The sequence below is a fragment of the Accipiter gentilis genome, chromosome 32, assembly GCF_929443795.1.
Source record: "Accipiter gentilis chromosome 32, bAccGen1.1, whole genome shotgun sequence".
In the NCBI taxonomy this organism is placed as follows: Eukaryota; Metazoa; Chordata; class Aves; order Accipitriformes; family Accipitridae; genus Astur; species Astur gentilis.
In genome coordinates this window covers 6,181,721-6,204,674 of record NC_064911.1, presented here as the reverse complement: position 1 = coordinate 6,204,674, position 22,954 = coordinate 6,181,721, and the positions used below count along the sequence as shown (strand labels likewise).

At 37.9% G+C, this 22,954-nt stretch overlaps 1 protein-coding gene across 2 annotated transcripts in view; it reads left to right on the top strand.

Moving 5' to 3' along the window:
- HLCS (holocarboxylase synthetase) overlaps window positions 1-22,954 on the top strand; it is a 132,361-nt gene that overhangs the window by 96,600 nt on the left and 12,807 nt on the right. For both annotated transcript variants that reach the window (XM_049834895.1, XM_049834894.1), the window contains one exon: window positions 21,686-21,753. In XM_049834895.1, the coding sequence (XP_049690852.1) occupies window positions 21,686-21,753 (68 nt within the window). The remainder of the gene's footprint in view (window positions 1-21,685; window positions 21,754-22,954) is intronic.

Sequence of the window (22,954 nt, the reverse complement as noted above, 5' to 3'; positions counted from 1 at the left end):
AACTGACATATATGCTACTGTATTGATGAATGCTCATTACCAATAAAAAAGGGAAATAAAAAGCTGAGGCCCCATCGGAAAGTGAAAGTGTGTCATTTTTTTAAATTAAAGATCTCATTATACTGCTTACATGGAAAAATATCCTGCTATTCTAATAGTACAATTCCAGTCAGTTGGAAAAGATGCAAAGTTAAGGTTACATTCAGTGGGAATAAAAGTTGGAGTTGCAAATGGTTAACAGGAAAATCACCAGCAGGAGGAAACTGAAACTGTAACTACTGTTTGTATAGGTGCACAGAAAACTTGTTAATACGTTTGTGTGAAACATTTCAGTTCTATACTCATTCCAACCCTCCCTTCTTTTTATTTTAATATATGAGGAATTTTGAATATGGGAAGAAAAGATCCCAGAAAGTTTTTTTTTAGTTTGCAATAGCACGGGAAGATGCTGTACGTCACCGAGCTAAAAGAAACTAACTACTTGTAAGCTGAATTTAATAAGGAGCAGGCTTTATAGTGTAGAGATCTTTTTTCCTAAAGAATAGTATTTTTTTGTTTCTCAAAATTCCCTATTTTAAATGATTGAGATAATTGTTGAAGTAATTCATTAAAACAAGAAAAAGATTTGCAAGACATGATAGTACAATTTATTTAAACTTACAGATAGGAAAGATTTTAGTGAAAATTTAACCTCAATAGGTTGTGAAGCAACTAATAAGTTAAACATCAGCAGATGAACTGTGTATTTTTGTGGTTCAACAATGATGGGAATTTAAGTGAATTAATACCAAGGACACGCATTGCTCTTTGGGAAGAATGAACTGCAAATAGGGAACTCTTATTTAATACATATTTCAGAGTTTTAAATGCATGATTCCTTTTTTATTCTTGAATTTGGAAATAACCATACATGCACATACAGGGGTATATGCATACAAACACAACGGGACTGCTTTTTTTGGCTGAGAAGTCTCTTGCGCTGAGAAGACTCTTTGATTTGCAAGTATAAATTATTACTGTTTACAGTAGTAACATTTGGGACCAAAATGAGTACCTGGGCTGAGATGAGCTAAGTAATTTCTCCAGTGTTGCTGCTTTGATGTTAACAAAGTCTCAAAATACAAAAAAAAAGTTCATTATTGCTAAAATACTTACCTTACAAAACTGTAGCCGTCTGACAGCTGTTTTCTACCTGTGTAAGAAACGGTTGTTTCAGTGCTTGCGTTGCATGATTACTCTTCCAGATTAACTCCTGAGATTGATGCATATACTGTATGCTATACCATGTCTTAAAACATAGCAGTGCTATGTGCAGGTGAAATAGAAAGGACTGTTATGCTTATAGAGGCTTTTTTTTGCCCCCCCCCCCCCCCTTTTTTTTTTAAACTTAAAGCCTTGGAGTTTTAGGACAGCTGCCTGCAGTGGTGATCATCCAACTACTTTATGAGAAGATTAAATTAAAAGAACCTTTAAATATATTTCCAGTGCAGATAGTTGTATATGTACTAGCATAAGTCCTAACTGTATCAAAAATAACTTTTTGAAAAATTGGTTACATTTAGAGTAAAGTGAAATTACAATATGAACAAAGGACTCGCTCTCTTTGGGGAAGAAAAGACAGGTGATTGCCACAAGCCCCTTTTATAAGAGCTTTGCTTTGGGGGGGAAAACCTGGCCCAAAGAGGCTTCTTATACTGAAGATGTGTAGATGAAGTAGAGTTTAGTGTATGTACCGGTTTTTCAGTCTTTTTTCATCTAATTTACATCTGTTGAAAATAGGACCTTTAATGTCACTAAAAGCAAGAATGACTTATATAAATGTAAATAAATGCAACCTTTCATTTTTAAGTTTGTATGTAGGACTGAATCCACAGCATTCAGAGAGTAAGGATTTTTCTTTTTACTTTTTAATGATTTGTGAGATTAAGTAGATTAGAAGTGTGCTTGGACATGTTATTTAGTATGTCTTTTTCAGCAAGATTTGTAGTGCATGTGCTCTTAAAATAGAAATAAATAACTATATATCTGCCATCACTGCTGAAGAAGTGTCTAATTACAAAAGGTGGCTGGCTGTTAAGACTCTTGCACTAATATAATGCTGTGTGATGGCAAAAGGAGACCATCTATTTTCATAGTGGAAAAACATGTTGGAAGTCTTTTTGTCTTACTGTGTAAGTGAAGATGTTGCATTAATGGTTTTGTACATGTATGTTTATCATGATGCATACATTGTTCTGATGGCTTTCTACAGCTCAGAAGAGTGCAGTGTATGTCCTGAGTAAGGATTTGAGACAAGAAGATGTAGGGAAGATGTAGGTGGAACTGAAAATAAATAATTTCACTGCTGAACTAAGAAATTTTGTAAAAATCTTTTAAGCTTAAGTCCTACTTTTAACCTAGTTGCATGTACACGAGTCTTAAAATGATTGTGTGCATTTTGTTTGCTCTTTTCATAACTGTCATTGTAAGCTAGGACAGTTAGATTAGGATAATAATTCTTCGTGAAAGACTGGATTTCAGATGTCAAGCCCATGAACTGAAACCTAGATTCAGTGGAAGGTGGCAAGAAAAAGAGCATATCAATCCCTGAGGCAGTATAGTTTTCTTAATTATGCTAAATGTTGTGTAGGTTAACCAGACAACCAAAAAAAAAAAGGGAAGGAGAAGGAAAAAAAGTCTTTTTAGAGTGCATCTTATGACCCTAAATGTACATGTAATATTTTGAGTATTCAGATTGGACATGGTGTTGAGGTTTTGACCACCCTTTCCTCTCAAGGTCTTGGGAAGTCTCTTCTAGCCTTGAAATCTTTAAGAGAAAAGTTAATCCTTGTCAGCATTGTTGCCCATCATCTTATTCTTGTTCTAACTTCTCATCTTATTCTTAAACTGTAGTCTCTTTGAGACAGACTGATTTTACTGTGTAATGAGTTGCATAACGAGGTCTCCTTCATAACTGAGAGAGGGTAATTACTTTCTGCCTGAACTTCTACTGCAGTTTTCAACTGGAAAGTATTCTTCAAATTCCTTGCTGTGAAGTGCAAGATAATACTGTGTTTTGCTGACAAACAGCTGCTGCAGTTTGCTATTGAGGTGATTTCATATAATGAGTAGAAGTATGATGTTTCACATTGAGCTTTGTTTCCTAGTTTCTGAATTGCAGTATTTGCAGGGTTTTAAATACACACCAAGAAATGTACCTTTAAAAATTAAGGTGTTGCATGTGCAAATTTCTCAATAAATTCTCTTCAATAACGTGAGATGCCTACATTTCTAAAATGAAGGAGGGTACTCCTTAAGCAAGTGGAGCCAGGCAAACATTCAGGATGGAACATGCCAATTACCATCACTAAATGCAACTGCACTGGAATTTTCGATAGGCAGAAAGTAATTGCACAGTTGGCATTTAGCCAGGGACCTAATATTACTATTCTGTAATATCCTGCATCAATTATTTCATAGAATAAAAACAGAATATTCTGCATATGGCAATGCAGTTCACAGTAATGGCTTCAAAGGATATTTGCACTGAATTGTGCCCATGATTCACAAATAATTAAAACTTCAAGACCTGAAAGTATCTTACAGCTCTGCGCAGAGATGAACCTCTGTTCAGTTGTGTCTGTAACTTCACAGTGAGATTTAAGCATTTTTTGCAGTGGCTGTACATGGTTTTTGCATCAGTATATTGGGACTGGGTTGTGCGCCTTGGAATGCACTTGAAATATCTTGGGTGGTTCCAGATGTACTTGATCTCATTTGCGTCATTACAAGCAGAAGTTATCAAAATAATTTTTTCAAACTTGATTTGATGAGCATCAAATGCATATTTAAGAAAAGGAAAAAATGTCATGAAAATTCAGTTTTGATTTTTCAGCTTGAAGGAGATGATTGAACATTTGATTAGCTACGAAAGACCACAGGCATTTAAAGGTGGGAAGGCATGACAAAGTCAATGATTTCTTTTGTGCTTGTATATCATTCAATGTAGTTTAGCTTAAGCTGTTTTGCTGTAATCAATCTTGGATCTCTACTGCATGGATATGAGATCTGGATATTGTATAGACACCACCTCCAGGAGTCCGAGAACCTTCTAAAATTTCCTGTGTACCTTGCCTTGGATTATCGGACATAATAAATGCTGTGGTTTTACTGTGCTTCTGTTGCATGACTATTGAAATATTAGTTGACCTTGACAGTCAGTAGATGGATGGAAAATGGAAGTCCAGGTGACTGCTATACAGAGGCCTAGAACTAGACCTGGAAATTTGCGAGTGCCCTGAAGCTGTTTAAACAGTGCTTTTCAATGCGTAGCAGTAGATGAGTTTATGGTTAGAACCGCTGTCAAACATTCATTGTACTCTAAGGCAAAAGCACAGCATATTTGAGCGCATGCAGATTTCTTGCACGTTATGCCTGTGGCTGTGGGAGAATAAGAGGTTTTACATAAAACCTTTTCCTATAATAATTTTGCAGTCATTTGCACATCCACCATTTGATTTGTTTCTCTGACTCCCAAGTGCTTTCGTCCCCAGCCATAGGGCATGGGATAAACATGATAGTTACAGCTCATAGACTGTCGTGCTGTTGTCTGATTTTTAGAAATACACGTTACTGATCCGTGTCACCTGTGGGATTAGAAACAGTACGCACAGGCCTTCACTGCCTGTGCAGTCAGAAGTTCAGAGCCCGAACAAAGCACATCCTTCAGGTTGCTCCAAACAGGGACTTTGGTGAACACGCGAAGCTCCTCGTAACGTTACTTAGGCAGAATAATAACATGGAGCAGTAGAACAGTAGTGCCCAATGTATCTAAGTCACTAAGCATATCGTTTTTCAGAAACGGCACTATGCTTCTTGTGCTTTTATAGCATCATCCATCTCTGGGTTTTGAAATGCTTTGCCAATAGTTATCATTTAGCTTTCCAAGATCTAGAAACACTGTAGATAAATAGTGATTAAGTGCATACTAACATGGGGAAACAGAACCACAAAAATTATGATTTTGCTTTGGATCCTACAAAGGCATACATGAAAAATTGTTTATGGGAAGATCCCACACTGTCAAAGTAGGATTGAATAGCAAAGATTGAAACCAAAGTTTTAACCATTCCTTGCATGCAATCTTGAATATTCAAAACTACTAGAAGGGGAGACTTTGATCAAAATTTCAGTGTTATTTTCCCCCCACTTTGAGTGACATAAAGTTTTTCCTACAAAGTGCAGACTGATACTGATAGTTTATCCTATTCAGCTTCTTGTTTATTTTCTGTGATTTAAAAAAAATTAATAAAAAAAAAATATATTATTTTCTTTGCTTATGTAAGTGATGTCATAGCCCAATACACAGCCCTAACACTGGAGTAGAAGAATGCTTGTCAGGACTGCAGTGTTTTTGTGGCAACAGAAACTTAATCCGTTTGTCTGGGAAAGAGGCAGCCATGCGAACAGCTGCATTTCATGAGGCCTCATGGCAAACTGCCTTGCAGATAATGTTTTCACTGAGTTGCAAGACAATCAAAACCATCAAAATATAGTCCAGAGATGTTAGTCAGCCATGCAAATAACTCTGTGTTCATATGTGAAGGGCAAATCTATAATTATGTATTACTTCGTTCAAGTCCTTCAATTTACAGTGAATGCAGTTTAACTGGATTATCAAAAATTCTTCACTAGAAGAGGCCTGTGGGGTTTTATTGATGTGCATGTGCACTGGGAACAAAAGGGGGGCTAAGGGAGTAACTTAATTTTGACTGCAAACATTTTTTTTTCAGTTGCTAAAATGAGTTCATTTTTGTGTGGTTATGTACACCTATAGGATATTAAAAGCACTGTTTGGACTTACTCCTCACAGCGTCTGTTCCACCTGGAAAGAACTGCTGAAGTTATAGTGAGTTTTGCTTAATGGACAGATAAAAAAAGCGTTCTTCTGCTGTCACATTTTATATTTTATGATATCCTTTCTAAAATTCAGTCATCTTTTCTTTCTGGAAGTATCCTAAAAGCTAATGAATGCAGGGAAATTCAATTATAGGAACTCTTCAATAACAAAAGTAAATGTTCGTGTTAGAGGAGGGATAGAGTGTGATAAATAATCAAAGACATATTTTATGTTAACTTGCAAGAAATTTTTTTGACAGTAGGGTTTAAAAAAAGCATTTGAAATTGAGAACTTGACAATGCGTTTAATGATTTTAGAAGCCACCTTACTTTATCTGATATTGGAACAGCTAATATAAGTTTTATCACTTGAAATATGTAACTTGAGGGAAGAATTTTTTTACTATAAAAAAGATTTTATAGTAGCTTTTAAAAATACATAATTTATTTAAAAATAAAAATGCACTAATAGGCAATAAGCAAATCTAACTTGACAATATCCAACCATTCAGTTGCTGCATTAGATGCAAAGATTTTGGTTTATTAAAAAAAACATCTTTTCGTCTTTTGTTGTTGCTAAACCACTGAGAATTTCCAGGTAGTGTCACACTGTAAATATGTGCCTCATACTTTCAGTTTGAGAGTTAGGCTCATTTTGTTGTATTTGGCTTGCATCGCTGCATGTCTCAGCTTTCAGGATCTGTAGAATAAAAAAACCCCACTGGAGAATTAGGTTCTGCCCTGCGTATTGACAGAGGTCTATTTGATCATGTCTGCATTTGATTTTGGAATGAATGTTCCATTTCTTGCTGCATAAGAGTATCTGATATGTAAAAGTACTCTGCCCAAGTTGAGCACTTAGCATATATCTTGCCTGTTAGTAAACTTCAGCCTCTGCTTATGTTCTGATGTATAGCCGTGGAATTAATGTAACACTTCTGCAACTCGATACGTGAAACAGTTTAGTCTCTATACATGGGAAGTGCCCCTAGAATTCCAGAAAACCTGTGTGTTTATGATCTGAACATGTTCATGATAAGAACCCATATGTTGGGTGATAGTTAATTCATTTACTGCTCTCAAAAGTCAGTTCGTTCTTTCTGTTCTGCTAATGCTAGTGGGAATTTTGTACGTAAGAGAGAATCATTTCCCCATGGTGGGTGGACTGCAAAGATAAAAGATGTGCCACTCCAGCCCCACTTGAATTTCTCTTGGTGAATCATTTGAGCCACCCTAGTGATGGCTCAGAGGCCAGAAGTTATACAAACACAAAATGATGGTTCCTGACCCAGAGCTTACAAATTGTGAATGATAAAAAGACCTACAGGGACAGGATGACTATGGGATGTTAGATTGAATGATAGTGAAAAGGGTCTCAAAAGTGAACACAAGGAGCTTATATTTGCTGCAATAGAGAAATTATCCCATAAAAGAAAACAAGGGTGATAGGAAGGTGAATTTTACAGGTTTATTCTGGATGGATAGGAATATAGTATTCTGTTATGTTAGTCTGGTATGTCCATGGTTGAAAAGTCAAAATTAGTTATGGAGTCCTTGTTGAAAAAGCCACTTTTAAAAAAAAACACCTGAAAGGAAAAGTATTTCCTCACCTTATTCTTTCTCAGTTATATTCAACACTAAATATATCGTGAAAGGTGGAGGAGGGAGACAGCTGCAAACACTTGACATTTACAACTGCAACTTTATTAATTCTGTGAAGAGTTTCTTGTTAAAATTCTGTTAGTGGAGAAAGGGAAAGATGATCAGTTTTTTCTTCAGTCATCTTTCTCCTTTTAGATGCTTAACTCACAGCTGAAGTGTTTAAACACCCTTCTTAAAACTAAGACCCATGTGGAGTGTGCATTACCAAAGATCTTCCAACTCTTAAAGTGGGTTATGACCTATTGGATCTTGTTTTATCCAAAATCCATGATCATTTACAGAATTGGGTTGCCTGTTGCATTAGAGCTTCTTGTTCTTGGAAAATAGCTCTGACTTTTCCCAAAATCCAAATGCTTCTCCTAGGAATGGTATGTTTACGATTAACACTCAGAAAGAGTGAAAAGTAGTTCCCTAAAATCACTTCATCTGGGCCAATATACCAGTTATGCAATTGCTTTTTACTTTTTCTTGGAATAAAGGAATTTAAGGTGCTACAGGTAAGGCTCCTGTTTTAACTAGATCACAAAGACCCATTTAACTTGCTCACTTGTTTCTGTATCTACTGTATTTGTAGTTGTTCCTTTCTTAGTCGTGGTTTAATTTAATGTGTTTTGGGCAAAGTGGGTGGCATCCTGGGTTGTTGAAGATTACAGTTATTGATCTCCCTGCTTGGAGCTTCAGCATCTCAGATCATATCTTCATTATCAGATGTATGCATTTGAGAAGATTCCTTGTGTTTTTCTGATTTCACTTAAGCAATGCTCATACTTGTTCACGTTGCATGTGACTTTAGTGGTTCTGCTGATTCACTTACTAGGCCAGACTGCTGAGGCTTCATATCTGCCGATGCTTCAGCACTGCTCAGTCATTTTCATTAATAAATTGGATGACAGAGTTGAGGGTATGCTTATCAAAAAGTAAACTCTGTAGGGAGGACCTATAAGGTTGTAGGAGGGTAGGTTTCAAACACTAAATAATCTTAATGAATTAAAGAATGACTGGAATAAATAGGATGCAGCTCTTAACGGGTAAGTGTGACATAGAGTAATAATCAGATGCAAATCATTAAATGAACATAGGGAGGTTAGATATCAGTTTTCAAGAGAGGTTCTGGAAGTTTAAGTCAGCAATTGAATATAGGTTTTAAAAAAAAGTCTTACTGTTGTAACAAAGGAGGTGAGGACTGAGACTGAAATTCATACAAAAGTGCTTAAAAATGTGCTACACGTAAAATGTACAGAGTAATCCTTCCAGTTCTACTCAACACTGGGAGTGCTTAACTGGAGTTATTGGTCCAGTTTTCAGCACCAGGCTTCAAAAGGTGTGGATTTGCTGGGCACAGTACAAAGCAGAGAAAAGGGAATAGTTCAAGGTAATAGTTCAAGGTCTAGGAAACATGAGTCCTTAGATGGGGAGAGTGGGTTAGAAAAGAACTATGTTTCTTTCATCAAAAGAAGACAAGAGTGGTGTAAAGAAACCTTTACTCAAGTCAGTGGTCCCTTATGGGAAGAAAATGAATAAGCATTTCTCTCCATTTTTGGTGGTACGGGACAATATTTTAATGCAGAAATAAAGATATAGTAATTTTTCCTTTAAAATTGCTACAGAAAGGTAGTTTGCTGAAGTAAGCTGTCATTTCTCCATCATTGTAAGTTTTTATGAATAGTCTAGAGAATGTCTTACCAGGCATAGAAGAGGAAGGGATAAAGACTTAGATGGTGCTTGAGGTTGTTTCCAACCCTCTGTGACTGTGGTGTAAAATTGTATCTTAGACTTACACTGTAGCTGTCAGCATTGATCTGTTGTCAGAGTAGGGTTTCAGCTAGCTACCACGCAGCTGTGGCTCATTTTGCCATGATTACAAATCTGAGTACTGGGACATAGCCTTCTGCTTCTGGGGTGGATTCTTTGCACAAATCTGCTAACTACTGATTTTTTTTTCTTCCACATATTTATTAATTTTATTAATCTCTGACTATTTCTGAATGGTTTTGCATAGTACCATATCTATGTCTGTACTGATGCTTCCCATTTAAGACATTCTTCCCAGTCCATTTTTCTCCTTCTCCAGAACAAAAGGAATTATTTACTACAGACCACCCTAACCTTGGATAAAACCTTACTGTTTCACTTAAAATAAAATACCACCATGTCTGTCTCACAATTTTGGCTTGCTTAGTGTTAAGTACCACTAAGAGTCGTAGTATCGTATAACTAATCCTCCAAGTCTTCCTCCTTCTCTTTGATGCTTGCTTCTGTTGCATGTGATCTGAATGGTTCTGCTCATTCACTTACGAGCTCAGAACACCTCTGCTAAGGCTTCACATCTGACTAAGCTTTAGTACAACTCAATTCAAGTGTCAGGGTCTACCGAACACCTGTTTTGTAGAAATGTATCAGTAAAGCTGAACAAGAATGTTTCTTGGCTATGCCTGTATTTTGCTTTCGCTCTACAGCTAAAGAATGCACAAAAATATTGGGCAAAGGAGGACCCAGAGGTCTGTCAGGAGGTTCAGAAATTATTTGTGACAGATTTCGTCTGTTACTGTATGAATACTGACTACATATCTGATGAGCAAATACAAGAATGGCATGTCATCAAACCGAGAGCTAGTAACAGACCACAGGACTTGCCACCAGATCCTGGCTGTTGAGATACAACAGAGTAACGCTGCAGCAGCGATGAGGGAGAGGGAGAAACGGCAGGGGGTGAGCCATCCTACAGTTTTCTTTGGTTTTCATACAAGAAAGTTGAAATACCATTTATAGTGATATACAGTTAGAATTTGATGCCTTATATTCGTCAGTATTTGCAAGTAATTCCTGAGTTTACTAAGGTAATGTGAGAGTGAAAGGCATTTTTTCTTTGACGATATTTGGTATATTCAGACTTCATCCACTACGTGCGAATATTAGCGGTCATTGCTGAGAAAAGTGGCAAGATGCCAAGATCCAAGTATAGCTTTACCTGGGGACCTATATGGTTTCTTGCCCCCTAGCAATTGCTGCTTAAGCAGCAGGCGTGATCCAGATACATGATTCAGGATGGTTGTGCAGCCCTCCCCACTTGGATGTCAGCTCTCTCCAGTTCAGGGCTTTACCCATCCATCCACCTCTCGTGGTAAGAGGCATTTGTACATATTTTATCGCCTTAAACTGGGCATTCCTTTGAACTTTACAGAAGTCGGAAGTTACTGCTTTTCTTGCATTTGAAGAACTTGAAGTAACAAGGCTAGGTGGGGACCTTTGGGTTTTCTCCTACCCACCCTGACAAAGAGAATCCGCTGTTTCGGGATTTGAATATCAGCTACATTTCGTGTTGAGTCTGTGGTTAAAGTCTACATTATGATGGCTGTTTCTGGAGTCTACAGAGGATGCTGTGGCCAGCATAAAGTAACTTCCTTATTTTGAAATCCATTCTTAATCACCCGTGAAATTAACTATTGGAGTCTGCCTTCAAGTTGGCACAGTCTAATAGTAGGGGTTTTAAAAATATTTAACAACATATTTGGAAACAGAACTTTTCTGTTCTTTATTTATACATTTTTGGACGTTGGCTCTTGCATGAGAAAAGTGCTGTATGCTTTAATACTGAAATTAGAAATCTTGTGGTTTCTGTTGGCACTGTGAGGGAGCAGCTAGCATAAGACTCCAGTACTTGATGAGAGCATTTTTGCGTTTTTAATTATTAGACACATGAATACAGGTCCAACTCAGTTCAGCTATTGTGTTTATTGCCTTTTTTTATTCACCATAAAAAAGCAAGAATTTTTCTGAATTACTATCTCTAACATGATCTGCAACTTGAAATCAGAAAAAAGCTGGGGTATCGTCCGTTCTTACTTCACACAGGGAACAAGAAATTGCAGGGAAATTTTAGTTTGGGATGTTGAAGTGTAGTGTTCGGGATTTATAATCCAGCTCAATGCTTCATTTCAAGTCAGGTCGACAATGAACTAGAAGTGCATATAGGACTTTCATGCCTTGTAAAGGTTCTAGTTAGGATAGCCCATGTTGCTACTCCGGCCAGTAGGCCGGACTCCTCACCCAAAAATGTGTCACCTGTGAAGCATCACCTGGCTTAACAAAGAGGAACCACAAGTTGGATGGGAAATGTAGCTTCTTAACGGAACCTGAGGCTTCAGGGGGAAACTGAGGCCTGTGAAAGCTCGGTTGTGGTACCGTGGGTAGATACATTTCAAAGTTTAAATAATTCGAAACTTTAGCATTTCCATATATTTGAAGCAACTTTTTTACTTCACATGCCCCCAAAAAGTGTTAAGTGTTTTAAAGGAAAGATGACATTCTTTCAGACAAATTGATTCCTCCTTCTCTTAGAGAATAGTAGCTTTTCTGAATCTGTATTTTCTATGAAAATAATGTATGAGGAAAATGTCTGACCAGCTCTAATAATGCCTTTTAAAAAATAATATTCTAAACTTTATTTGCTAAACAAAATATTTCAAATTATAACTAAAATTTTAGAGCTAAATTACCATTTTCTAAGAATGTCTTTAAAAAATGGCTCTCACTGGAACAGTTTTTATTTAAACAAAAAAATACCTTTTTTTCCCAGGTTCACATTAAATTTATCCTTTCGCATTAATCTCTTACATTATACTCAAGAAATTTCTAGGTGCTACACATCTAGGTTTTTTTAATAGAGAAGGAGAAAAAACCTGACATTTTTACCTCTTGGAGTTTTGCAATTAAATTCTGGGCTTATTGACATAGAGGGAATGTCCAAACCTTTGGATTGCTTTTGCACAGCAAAAACATGTTAGTAATACTTTTTTTCAAAGATTTCATATTTCACAGTGCTTAATGGAAAAAAAGACATGCAAGTAAAATAATTGTGCTTTACCTGCCAGTTTATGAAGCCATAGTTGTTTTTATAATAGTTGTAACACCTGGGCAAAATTATAAAAATTTGATTTAATGCCAAGGAACGTGTCGAATTACCATCTTCATGACGGTGCTTGTAATATACATTGTATAGTGTATCCTATATCATAGAAATAAGAATATGTATAAGCTTTTAGAACTTACAAGAAGTTCTGGGTGTATTTTTAAATTACATGGTGAGAGAGGCACATGGAAATTTTGAAATTGAGACTCGGATGCTTTTGGCCAAGGAAAACAGTGGTAACAAAGAAATTTGTGTGAAATTTTAGTTAATTGTTTTTTGCGTTAAAAATATTTTTCAGAAAGAATATTAAACTAACTAACAAGTCCCCCAAAGGTAAAATCTAATCTATAGACCACAAGAAATGTCAAATGATGTAAAAATATGCTACCTCTTGTTTTAATGTAGGAAAACTATTGAGTGTACTTTTAGAAAGAGGAGAAAAAATAAAATTATTTTTCAGTTAGCATTGGATTAGGAAGACTAGAAATTTACTACATCCTTAGGTTTATAGCAACCACCACATTACCATTGGCATAAACCCCCAGGATCTAAATTTGGAGCACAATATGTGTTGCAGGCATAAAATAAAAGAAACAAAAGCAAATGAAAGAAGAAAATTTAAAGCCTTTTAGAGTATTTTCTTAACTATAAATTACTTCTGTGATTTTAAGTATGATTGATTTTGATGAAACTTTTGCTAGTAAAAGGATAAAAGAAAAATTATGAATCTAAGGAAAATAAGTGTTATTGCTAATTTTTTAGGTCTTCTACAGTTACTTAGCAAGGAATGGATGTTCTTTTGTTGAAATGCTTTGATTTTTCCCAGTTTGCAATGGAAGCCTCTGTGAAGGGTCTGGGGAGGGAGGGCAGCTAGTTTCTGCTCACATAGAATTCTTTTCCATGCTCAGTTTAATTTACGCAGTATGTCCAGTGTCTTTTGTTCTCCATTAACCCTAACTGTTTGAGTAGCTACTTGGGAACAACTTCATCACTTCTCTGGTGGAACGTGGCAACTGTTTAACACCCTGTGTGATTTAAGACAGGAAATGAAGTGCTGTCTTAGTAAATTGCAGAGAAATTTTCATAAGGAAATGTAATTACCCAGACTAGAAGTTGGCCAGAATATCAAGTTAGAGTCACTGCGTATGCAAAAATTTCTCAGTTTGCTATTTTATCTGAGAGGTGACTTGAAGTAATATTGTACGAATTCAGAATCACAACGGATTACTTTTGCGATCCTAGTGCTTGAGATGGCTCACACTATAAGTTAGTGAATCCAATGCTGATTTAAAATAGATTTGCCATCTTACTGAAATGCTGTTGTTGCTTGCCGTACTGTATGGGTTTACTTTAAGGTTTCCCTCTCAGACAGTGACCAAACTTGTACACTCTTACAGAATCATAGAATAGTTTGGGTCAGAAGGGACCTTTAAAGGTCATCTAGTCCAAGACCCCTGCAAATGAGCAGGGACATCTTCAACTAGACCAGGTTGCTCAGAGCCCCGTCCAACCTGACCTTGAAGGTTTCCAGGGATGGGGCATCCACAACTTCTCTGGGCAACCTCTGCCAGTGTTTCACCACTCTCAGTGTAAAAAAATGGCTTCCTTATATCTTGTCTAAATCTGCCTTCTTTTAGTTTAAAACCATTACCCCTTGTCCTATCACAAGAGGCCCTGCTAAAAAGTTTGTCTCCACCTTTCTTATAGGCCCCCCCTTCAGTACTGAAGTGCCGCAATAAGGTCTTCTCGGAGCCTTCTTTTCCCCAGGCTGACCCCCAACTCTCTCAGCCTGGCTTTACAGGTGAGGTGTTCCAGTCCTCCCATCATTTTCATGGCCCTCCTCCAACGGGTCCATCTCTTTCTGAGGGCCCCAGAGCTGGACGCAGTACTCCAGGTGGGGTCTCACCAGAGGGGAGCAGAGGGGCAGAATCACCTCCCTCGACCTGCTGGTCACGCTGCTTTTGATGCAGCCCAGGATAGGGTTGGCTTTCTGGGCTGCGAGCGCACGTTGCCGGCTCACGTCCAGCTTTTCATCCACCGGTACCCCCGAGTCCTTCTCTGCAGGGCTGCTCTCAATCCCTTCATCCCCCAGCCTGTACTGATACCGGGGGTTGCCCCAACCCAAGTGCAGGACCTTGCACGTGGCCTCGTTGAACTTCATGAGGTTCACACGGGCCCACTTCTCGAGCTTGTGAATCTAATGAAGTGTGATGAAATTACTGTTAAAAGTGACATCACTACAGGCTGCATTGATCTGTATGTTTTAAATTTGGTATAGCATCCATACTGTGCTTTACTTTGGACAAGAGTGGTTAGATCTGGTTTTGATCAATATGTTTATAACTTTTTATTCCAGTCTGAAGATTCTATTCTTAACATGTTATGATAAATATGTTTTACTGCATTGCAGTAACTATTCTGTTTCTTAAATCTTGGCACTGGAGTTCATTTTTTTTAATGAAACCTGTTTCATTTCCATTTGTCCTATGTTAACTTTTCAGTATGCTTCAGGTAGCTTTTTCAAATGGAGAAAGGTCATGAATTGAAAATATTACTTATTAACGGGAAAAAAATTAAATAAATTGTTCAAAACAGTAGAGGTTTTTGCTTTTCAAATTAAAAATTGAAACAACTTAAACTCCTAAACTCTCCTCACATCTCCCTTGGAAACTCCCTCCTTTACTGTAACTTTGTGGTCTTGATGATATTCACAGAGAAGCTGATTTACTGAATAAAGAAGTTCTTTAAGTTTTCAGTTTTGGAACATTACCAGTGTGTCTGAACCCAGGTTTCAAATTTTACTGGCATTTTGTTGGCAAACCAATTTTTTGGAGTCCTTTCTTATTTGGGTATGTTTCCTGACACCTTTGGCTGTATGGTACTGTGTTTTAAAATTCTCTTTTTCTTTTTTTAAGAGGAAAAGCCTATAAACATATACAAAGGACTAATTATAAAATATCTGGTATAAAAATAGAGAGACAAGAAAATTACCAGCTGAAAAATGCAGTGAGCAGAAAAAATGAGCATTTAATGGTAGAGTTTTACCCTGCCTGTTCAGCAGGCCTGATTCTCAAAGCAATTCCACAAGCAAAGCATGCACTATTCTGAGGCCATAATACAGTAATTTAAATCAAGCATAAGTACATAGGTGGTAAGAAAGAGGTGGCTTAGTCTTCCCTTCTATCCACTGGCCTTTTTTACTGTTGCTTCCCTTTTGCCAACAGCAGTGTTCATTTATGGTGAGCCAGATTAGAACATTGATCCAGCTGAAAAATAACTCACATGACTGCCCTACTTACAGTCTTCCTATATACTGCGGTTTTATTGATACTATATTGTTATTAGTGCACTGCTCTCAAAAACTAACCAACTAGCCAAAGTATATATAAGTTGCTAGCCTGTGTCATTCATAGTATCAATAGATGATTCCTTGCTGAAAATGTCGTGACTAGTATTGGACAATCTTCTTTTTGTAGTATTTGTTGAAGTAAGGTACAATAAACTAGCAGACCAAGGTTCCAGTACTTTTTTAGTTTCCCACAAGTCTGGGACATTGTAATCCCTTAAAGCTTTTTCTCATTGATGTAGGACTTTAATGTATCTAAGGAGTTCAAAGAGAATTTGACACTAAATGGTCTTTTCTGTACTAACATTGCTGTAGGGAAACCCACTATAAAGTGAAAGAAGCTATGAATTTTTGCAATAGAACAGAAGAGCACATTCATGTAATAGTGTATTCTGGCACATATTTTGCCTGCTGGATATAGGCAAAGTTATAACAGTGCAGAGCGGCAAGATTCCTATCATTTAAATAAGCCTCAGTAGGATTAACAGTTTAGGTGTTCCCCTACCCGTCTCAACTGTGGGAGTCAATCTTCCAGGAGCCTGCATATTGCACCTGGTCATGTATAAAATACTGCATGGAAAGTGGAAGATGGATAAAATTAAATATTGAGGCTAGATAGAGAGTGTGAAAATGACTTTAATCTAGGATCCTACTTGGGATAGGGGATTCCAGTGAACAGCCTTTGGGCTAAGTTGCTAATTTAGTAATTAGTAGCTAATGGCTAGTTTCTGACTGATTTCAACCAAACTTAATGGACAGCTGGAAACACCAGAGATACCAAGTTTCTGTACATTTCCTGAAGTCAAAGAAGCATTCAGATTGGAAAGGATCCCTGAAGGTCTCTAGTCCAACCTTCTTCTTTTAAGCAGGGTCAACAACAAATTCAGACCACCTTGCTCAGGCCTTTTTCCAGTCAGATCTTGAACACCTCCAAGGACAGAAATACTCCACAGCCTCTCTGGGCATCCTGTTCCAATGCTTAGTTATCCTCATAATTCAATGTTATTCCCAAACTTGATTAATGTGCATGGCATTTCCTCCTACAGGTCATTGGTAAAGATATTAAGATAGTAAATAGGATAGGTCTCAGGATAAACCCCTGAGGAACTGCAGTTGTATCCAGTCTACCGGTAGCGTACAACCATTACTTTTCAATCTCAAAATCCAGACACTTTTTGCTCATCTGGTAGTGCATCCATCTAGACCACAATGACCAAACTTAGATACAAGGATGCTGTGAAAGACCATCTTGAAGATGGCTGCAACATTTGCCCTTCTCCATTCATCTGGGACTTCCCCTGATCTCCATGACCATGATGATAGAAAACAGCCTTGACGTGCCATCAGCCAGCTCTCTCAGCACTCTCAGATGCATCCTATCTGCTCTCATGGACTTGTATGAGTCAAGTTTTCTCAAGAGATTTATGAGATCAATCCTGTTCTACTGTTGGTATTTCCCCTTCTTGAACCCTGTCGATATCTGTAAAGGCCTGGGAGACCTTGTTGGTGAAGACCAGGGCAAAGAATGCATTAACTCAGCCTTGTGTGTGTCCACTGTGCTTTTGTCTCAGTCAGCTGCAAGCCCACATTTTCCTTGTTTATTCTTATCGTGTAGCAGTAGAAGTTCTTGTTGCCATGTTTTTTGCCAATCTCTACTACAGTTGAGCTTCAGCTTTCCTAACATTATCCTTGCTTGTCTGGACAATGTTTCTGCGTTTCTCCTTTGTAGCATTTCTCCTTGCTTCCATCTCTTTTCTACATTCTTTTTACAGTCATGAATTCCCTTTTTAGCCAAACCAGACTCCTTGTTCATCTACTTATTTTCCTCAGTATTGTGATGGACCGTTATTTTGTCTGTGGGAGGTTGTCTTTAAAGACCAGGTCTGTTGAGCTCCCTTGCCCTTCAGAGCTGCCTCTCATAAGATCCCATCTATCAGGTCCCTGGAGAAACTAAATTCTGCTCTCATAAAATCCAGGGTTTGTACTCTGTCACTTGCCTTCCTCATTCCTCTCAGGATCCTGAACAGCATTGGTTCAAGGTTGCTATGGCCAGAGCTGCCCCAGATTACAACCTCCCCAGTCAGCTCTCCCTTGTTTGTAGCAGATCAAGTCAATCTCTCCAGTTGATCGTTTGATATTTGTGTTAAGAGCTTGCCCCTAACATCCCCCACAAGTCAGCTGGATTGCTTGCATCCCACTTTGTCTTTTAGCAGATAGTGGGAGATGGGAGTCTCCCATAGGAATCAGCAGGATCTATGAACTGCAGATGTCCTCAAGTTGCTCAGAAAGACTTTTTCCACTTCCTCCTCCTGATTAGGTGGTCTGTAGCAGACTCCCACCATGATGTCATTCTTGGTGGCTTCTCCTCTGACGATGGCCCAGCAGCTCTCAGTCAGTCTACTGCCTGTTTTACAGAAGACCTCCATATCTCTGAGCTCCCCCAGGTAATCAAGTTCTCATGAAAACAAGCTTCCAGGTAGGAGAGAGAGACCCAGATCAGTGCTTCCAGCAAGCAGTCTGCAGTGTGGACTCAAGAATTACCTATTCTGCTTGGCCAGCCCACCTTCTGGCAGGCCATTCAGCACACAGAGCTTGGAATCGGACACAGCGTCATGCAGTTGAGGGCTATGAAAAGGAGATGGAGGGCAGTGGAGGAGAGTTTAGGAAAAATATTAGTAGGCACACTGCTTGTTTTCAAATTGGACGTAATGGACAGAAACAGTGAATATAAAGTAGTAAAGCAAGTGCTCAGGGCACAAAATAATACAAGAAACTGGTCAAAAGGCATATTCCTTTCCATTCGACTAAAAATTGAAAGGGTTTTTTATGCTGCTTTTATAATACTCTATAAACAAGCTATTTGAGAGTGAGATTTTCAGACAAGAAACTTGAAGTGAAGGGAGAAATCTGTTCATAACTTACCCTCTTGTGCCCAGGTATTTTAACATCTGGAATGTAATGCTGCCTGTTGTAATACCTCTGCAATACTGTAACACAGCAGGATGCATTAATGAGAGTTTCAACCTTAAACCCACAACATCAATGAAATTTATAGTTGTCAGGCCGTTAACATTATTCAAACATAGTTTTTGTGGTTTCAATTCCCATTTTACATTCATGTAGGAAGAAAAGTCATTGTGTTGACTAGCCGTGAAGACAGAGTTCTCCTTAGACTTGAAATTTCTATAAAGCAATTAAGTATTGTTTATTACTCTTGACAGCGTTCATAGTATGCACTACAGGGTGGGAGGAGGGTATTTGTATAAAAAATTGTGCTAGAATCTCTCTCTTAATATTTCAGCTGGTTTAATATTCTTGAATACCAAAAGTGTCTTGCTCACGTTTTGGAATATACCACAAAAATGTTCAAAGCAGAAAAAAAAAATTACATAAAATTCTAGTATCATCTTCTATGGTCATGTAGGTGCCGTCTGATATTCTTCCTGATGGGTAAATTTGTCTTCAGACGTTTCATGTTTCCCTACTCTTGTATCTCAGTGTGGGCTTTTGACTTAATATGTAGAGCAAGTTAGTTAAAGAGTACAAAAAAGAACAGAAAATTTCTTGAAGGAAAAAATTTCGGGGGGAAAATGTGGTGAGCACTGTGATTAAGTTACTCTGCAGAAAAATGAAATCATTAAATCTGCAACTGATTAAGTTGAAAGAAAAGAAGGGAAGTCAATATGTTAAAAAGTGCACGTACGGTTACACTTTCTGGTAAGGAAAATCCAAATTGTTTCTCCCAGAAAAAAAACTAACAGCACACACAATTTACAAAGCTCTGAAGTTTAGGGGGGTGGGGGTGGGGGTGGGATTTTTTATTATCATAGGCTTCATGGTAGTTCCAGCACAATCTCAGGAAGTAGTAAAAATAAATCTATCTGTCTCTTGCTGTATCAGTCTGGGTATTAACAACTTCCCCATGTTGTGTCCATTAAAGAATTTCTTCATGGCCCTTAAAAGTACAAACTCGGTCTCTGCATTTAATATGTTGTTACCTGCTGCCAAGCCTCTAATAGCTACATTCGTATGTTCTGTTAATCATATCTCTTTGTTCTAGAAGCCTGTGTTTTGGATTCATGATTAACTTTTTTTCCTGCTCTGATTATTTTCCTCCCATCATGGCAGCACATGACTTTTTTTTTTTTTTTTTTCCTATTTAAAAACAAATATGTGAATAGAAAAGTAACAGAAATCAGTGTATTTCAACAAAGCCTGTAATCTCTTCCTAACTGTCCTTCCAAATTTAAATTAGATTTTCATGTTGCAAAACCATGAACTTGGTCTTGTAACTGAAATCACACTGTTCCCAGAAGCCAGGGCTGAAGCCTCATGGGCTATGGAGGATTTTCCCCTAGGTCCCGGTATAAGAAGAGGTATATTTTTAATGTTAAAGTTTGGTGAGGATAGGTGAGCCTTGTCTCAGTGTGCAATCTATAGGGTCCAAAGGAAAGAATTATCAAGCTATATTTCACATGAACTGGAAGGGGACTGGCAAAGAGATCTTCTGGCCGTTGCTCTTTGACAGTGTCTCACCGATGCACAAGTAATGTGGGAAAACGTCGTGGAGCCTGTTACTGCTTCTGTCAGTTTGGGTTCAAGTATTTCTGATTAACGAAGCCGTTCGTGGTGCAGACTTTGCTTGGGCCCTCCAATAACCTCCCATTTTGATCTTTATGAAAGCAAGTCAGCCATTTGAATGCTATTCTGAAACCTTGGGGATCCTACTTGCATTTTGCTACTGATACAGCCCCGAGAGTTACTGAAGCCCTGCTTTTAAACCTGCGAAGCAGGAGGAATGGATTGGTCCTTAGCTTGTCACCTGCCTAAAAACGGGTGTCTGTGGGTGATGGGGGGACACTTCTGCTTGCAGCTGGTCCCTGCTGCCCCGGGATACTTGTCTGATTGCAGAACTTGAAACATCTTTCATATGTATCTGAAATTCAGATGAAATAATTTTGAATGGTACCCTTTGGATTTGGACTGCACTTATCTCCAAGACAAGATTGCTTTTATATGGATGAACACGATATTTGTGCCCATATTAGAAGTAGATTTGTAGGCTATACATCACTTTCTGGGTTTACCTTGCTGGCAACATCTTGAATATCTGTTTTATCTGTTAAATAACTCTTCCTGAAAATGTGAAATGGAGGAGGATCGTAGTACACTTCAGATCTGTTTTAAAGTGGCTTGAACGAAGTTCTCACAGTAGGGTTTTTTCCTTCTTTTTTTAAGTCCAGCATTGACTCATTTGGTGGTGTTAAAGTGCACTTTCTACTTATCCCCAGAGAAAAGTTAGTATTCTTTTAAGTGAAACTATTTTAAAAGCAGAACACAAGCCTAAAATAAGCCAGTGTTCTCTAGAGTTCTCAGAAGGTGTAGATTTATTTACTGTAGTTAAATCATAATTAGTTCTCAGGGGATAGTGTATCTTTTAAACTGCTTTATTGCCACCATATTGGTTTTCTAAATAATCAGAAACTGCTGCTTTTATATTCTGTAGTATGAACAAAAATTTGCTGTAAGTAGAAACAAATGTCTAGAATTGCTAGTTGTCACTTACTGAAGATAGTGACATGCAAAAAATAAGCACTTCAAGAAAACGTGAAGAAATACAAAACGTATGTTATCAGATGGCACCTTAAATGAACTATAGCTATAGCTTTTTCCAGCATAATAGAGATAGTAATGTTTTACATTATCATTTTTCAGTTAATCTTTTTCTAATATTCTAATGCTTTTTGGTCAAGAATAAATGTTAACTGAAAAAGGAGAAATTGTAGTGCAATGTTAACATAAAATATTACCTGATATTTAAGCCTAGATTTTCATGAATGTAGCTTAGTGTTCCAGCTGATAAGCATGGGGGTTTTTTTCCTAATTGGCAGGTTAATGTTCGAGTTGCCTGAGGAGATGGGTTTAATAGCAGTTGCTGTTCGACAAACACAAGGGAAAGGTGAGTAAGTTTCCTTCTAGTGCTAATAAATGTGCATTAAACATATGAAATAGGACACTTTTATGTCACCTAGCTGCCTTAAAGATACGTTATGGGTATTTTTGATAATATAATCTATAGAATATTCATGCCGTCTTCTCCTCCCACTTGAACTGTGGATTCAAACTCGAAACCTAAGTTAATAGAGAACAAAGTAAACACTTTCAGGATGTTTGGTGGCTTTTGCAGAAATGATTTAGTGGTCTTCTAGTTTCTGCCAAAACGTCTCCCCAGTCATGGAAACTGCCATCACTACATTTAGTGTAATACAAGTCAGGCTTCCAAATCAGAACTCCTTTTTGACTTAACTGGAACAAGACCGGGTCTTGACTTGCTCTGGGATAGAGGGTTTTTGAGTCTGCAGGACCTGCCTGAACTGTCATGTGGGCTTTCACAATCTTTTGCAGATAAATATAAGCAAGTTCTGTCTCTTTCCCAGTGTTGTGGTTTAACCCCAGCCAGAAACTAAGCACCGCACAGCTGCTCACTCACTCCCCACCCCCCCGCAGTGGGGTGGGAGAGAGAATCAGAAGCAAAAAGGTAAAAATCATGGGTTGAGATAAGAACAGTTTAATAGAACGGAAAGGAAGAAACTAATAATGATAATAAGAACAATAATAAAATGACAATAATAATCAAAGGATTGGAATATACAAAACAAGTAATGCACAATGCAATTGCTCATGACTCGCCGACTAATGCCCAGTTAGTTCCTGAGCAGCGATCCCCCCCAGGCCAACTCCCCCCAGTTTATATACTGGGCATGACATCACATGGCATGGAACACCCCTTTGGCCAGTGTGGGTCAGCTGTCCTGGCTGTGTCCCCTCCCAACTTCTTGTGCCCCTCCAGCCTTCTTGCTGGCTGGGCACGAGAAGCTGAAAAATCCTTGACTTTATAGTCTAAACACTACTTAGCAACAACTGAAAATGTCAGTGTGTTATCAACATTCTTCTCATGCTAAATCCAAACCACAACACTATACCAGCTACTAGAAAGAAAATTAACTCTATCCCAGCCAAAACCAGGACACCCAGGAAGCTGCTAGCACTGATTTAAAAGCCATATTCATTTTATGAGAAGAACACAGTGCCCAGCCTAATAAGCTCTTTTGAGCACAGCTCTACATGAAGATGGTTACCTGGCTTTTGGTACAGATCTA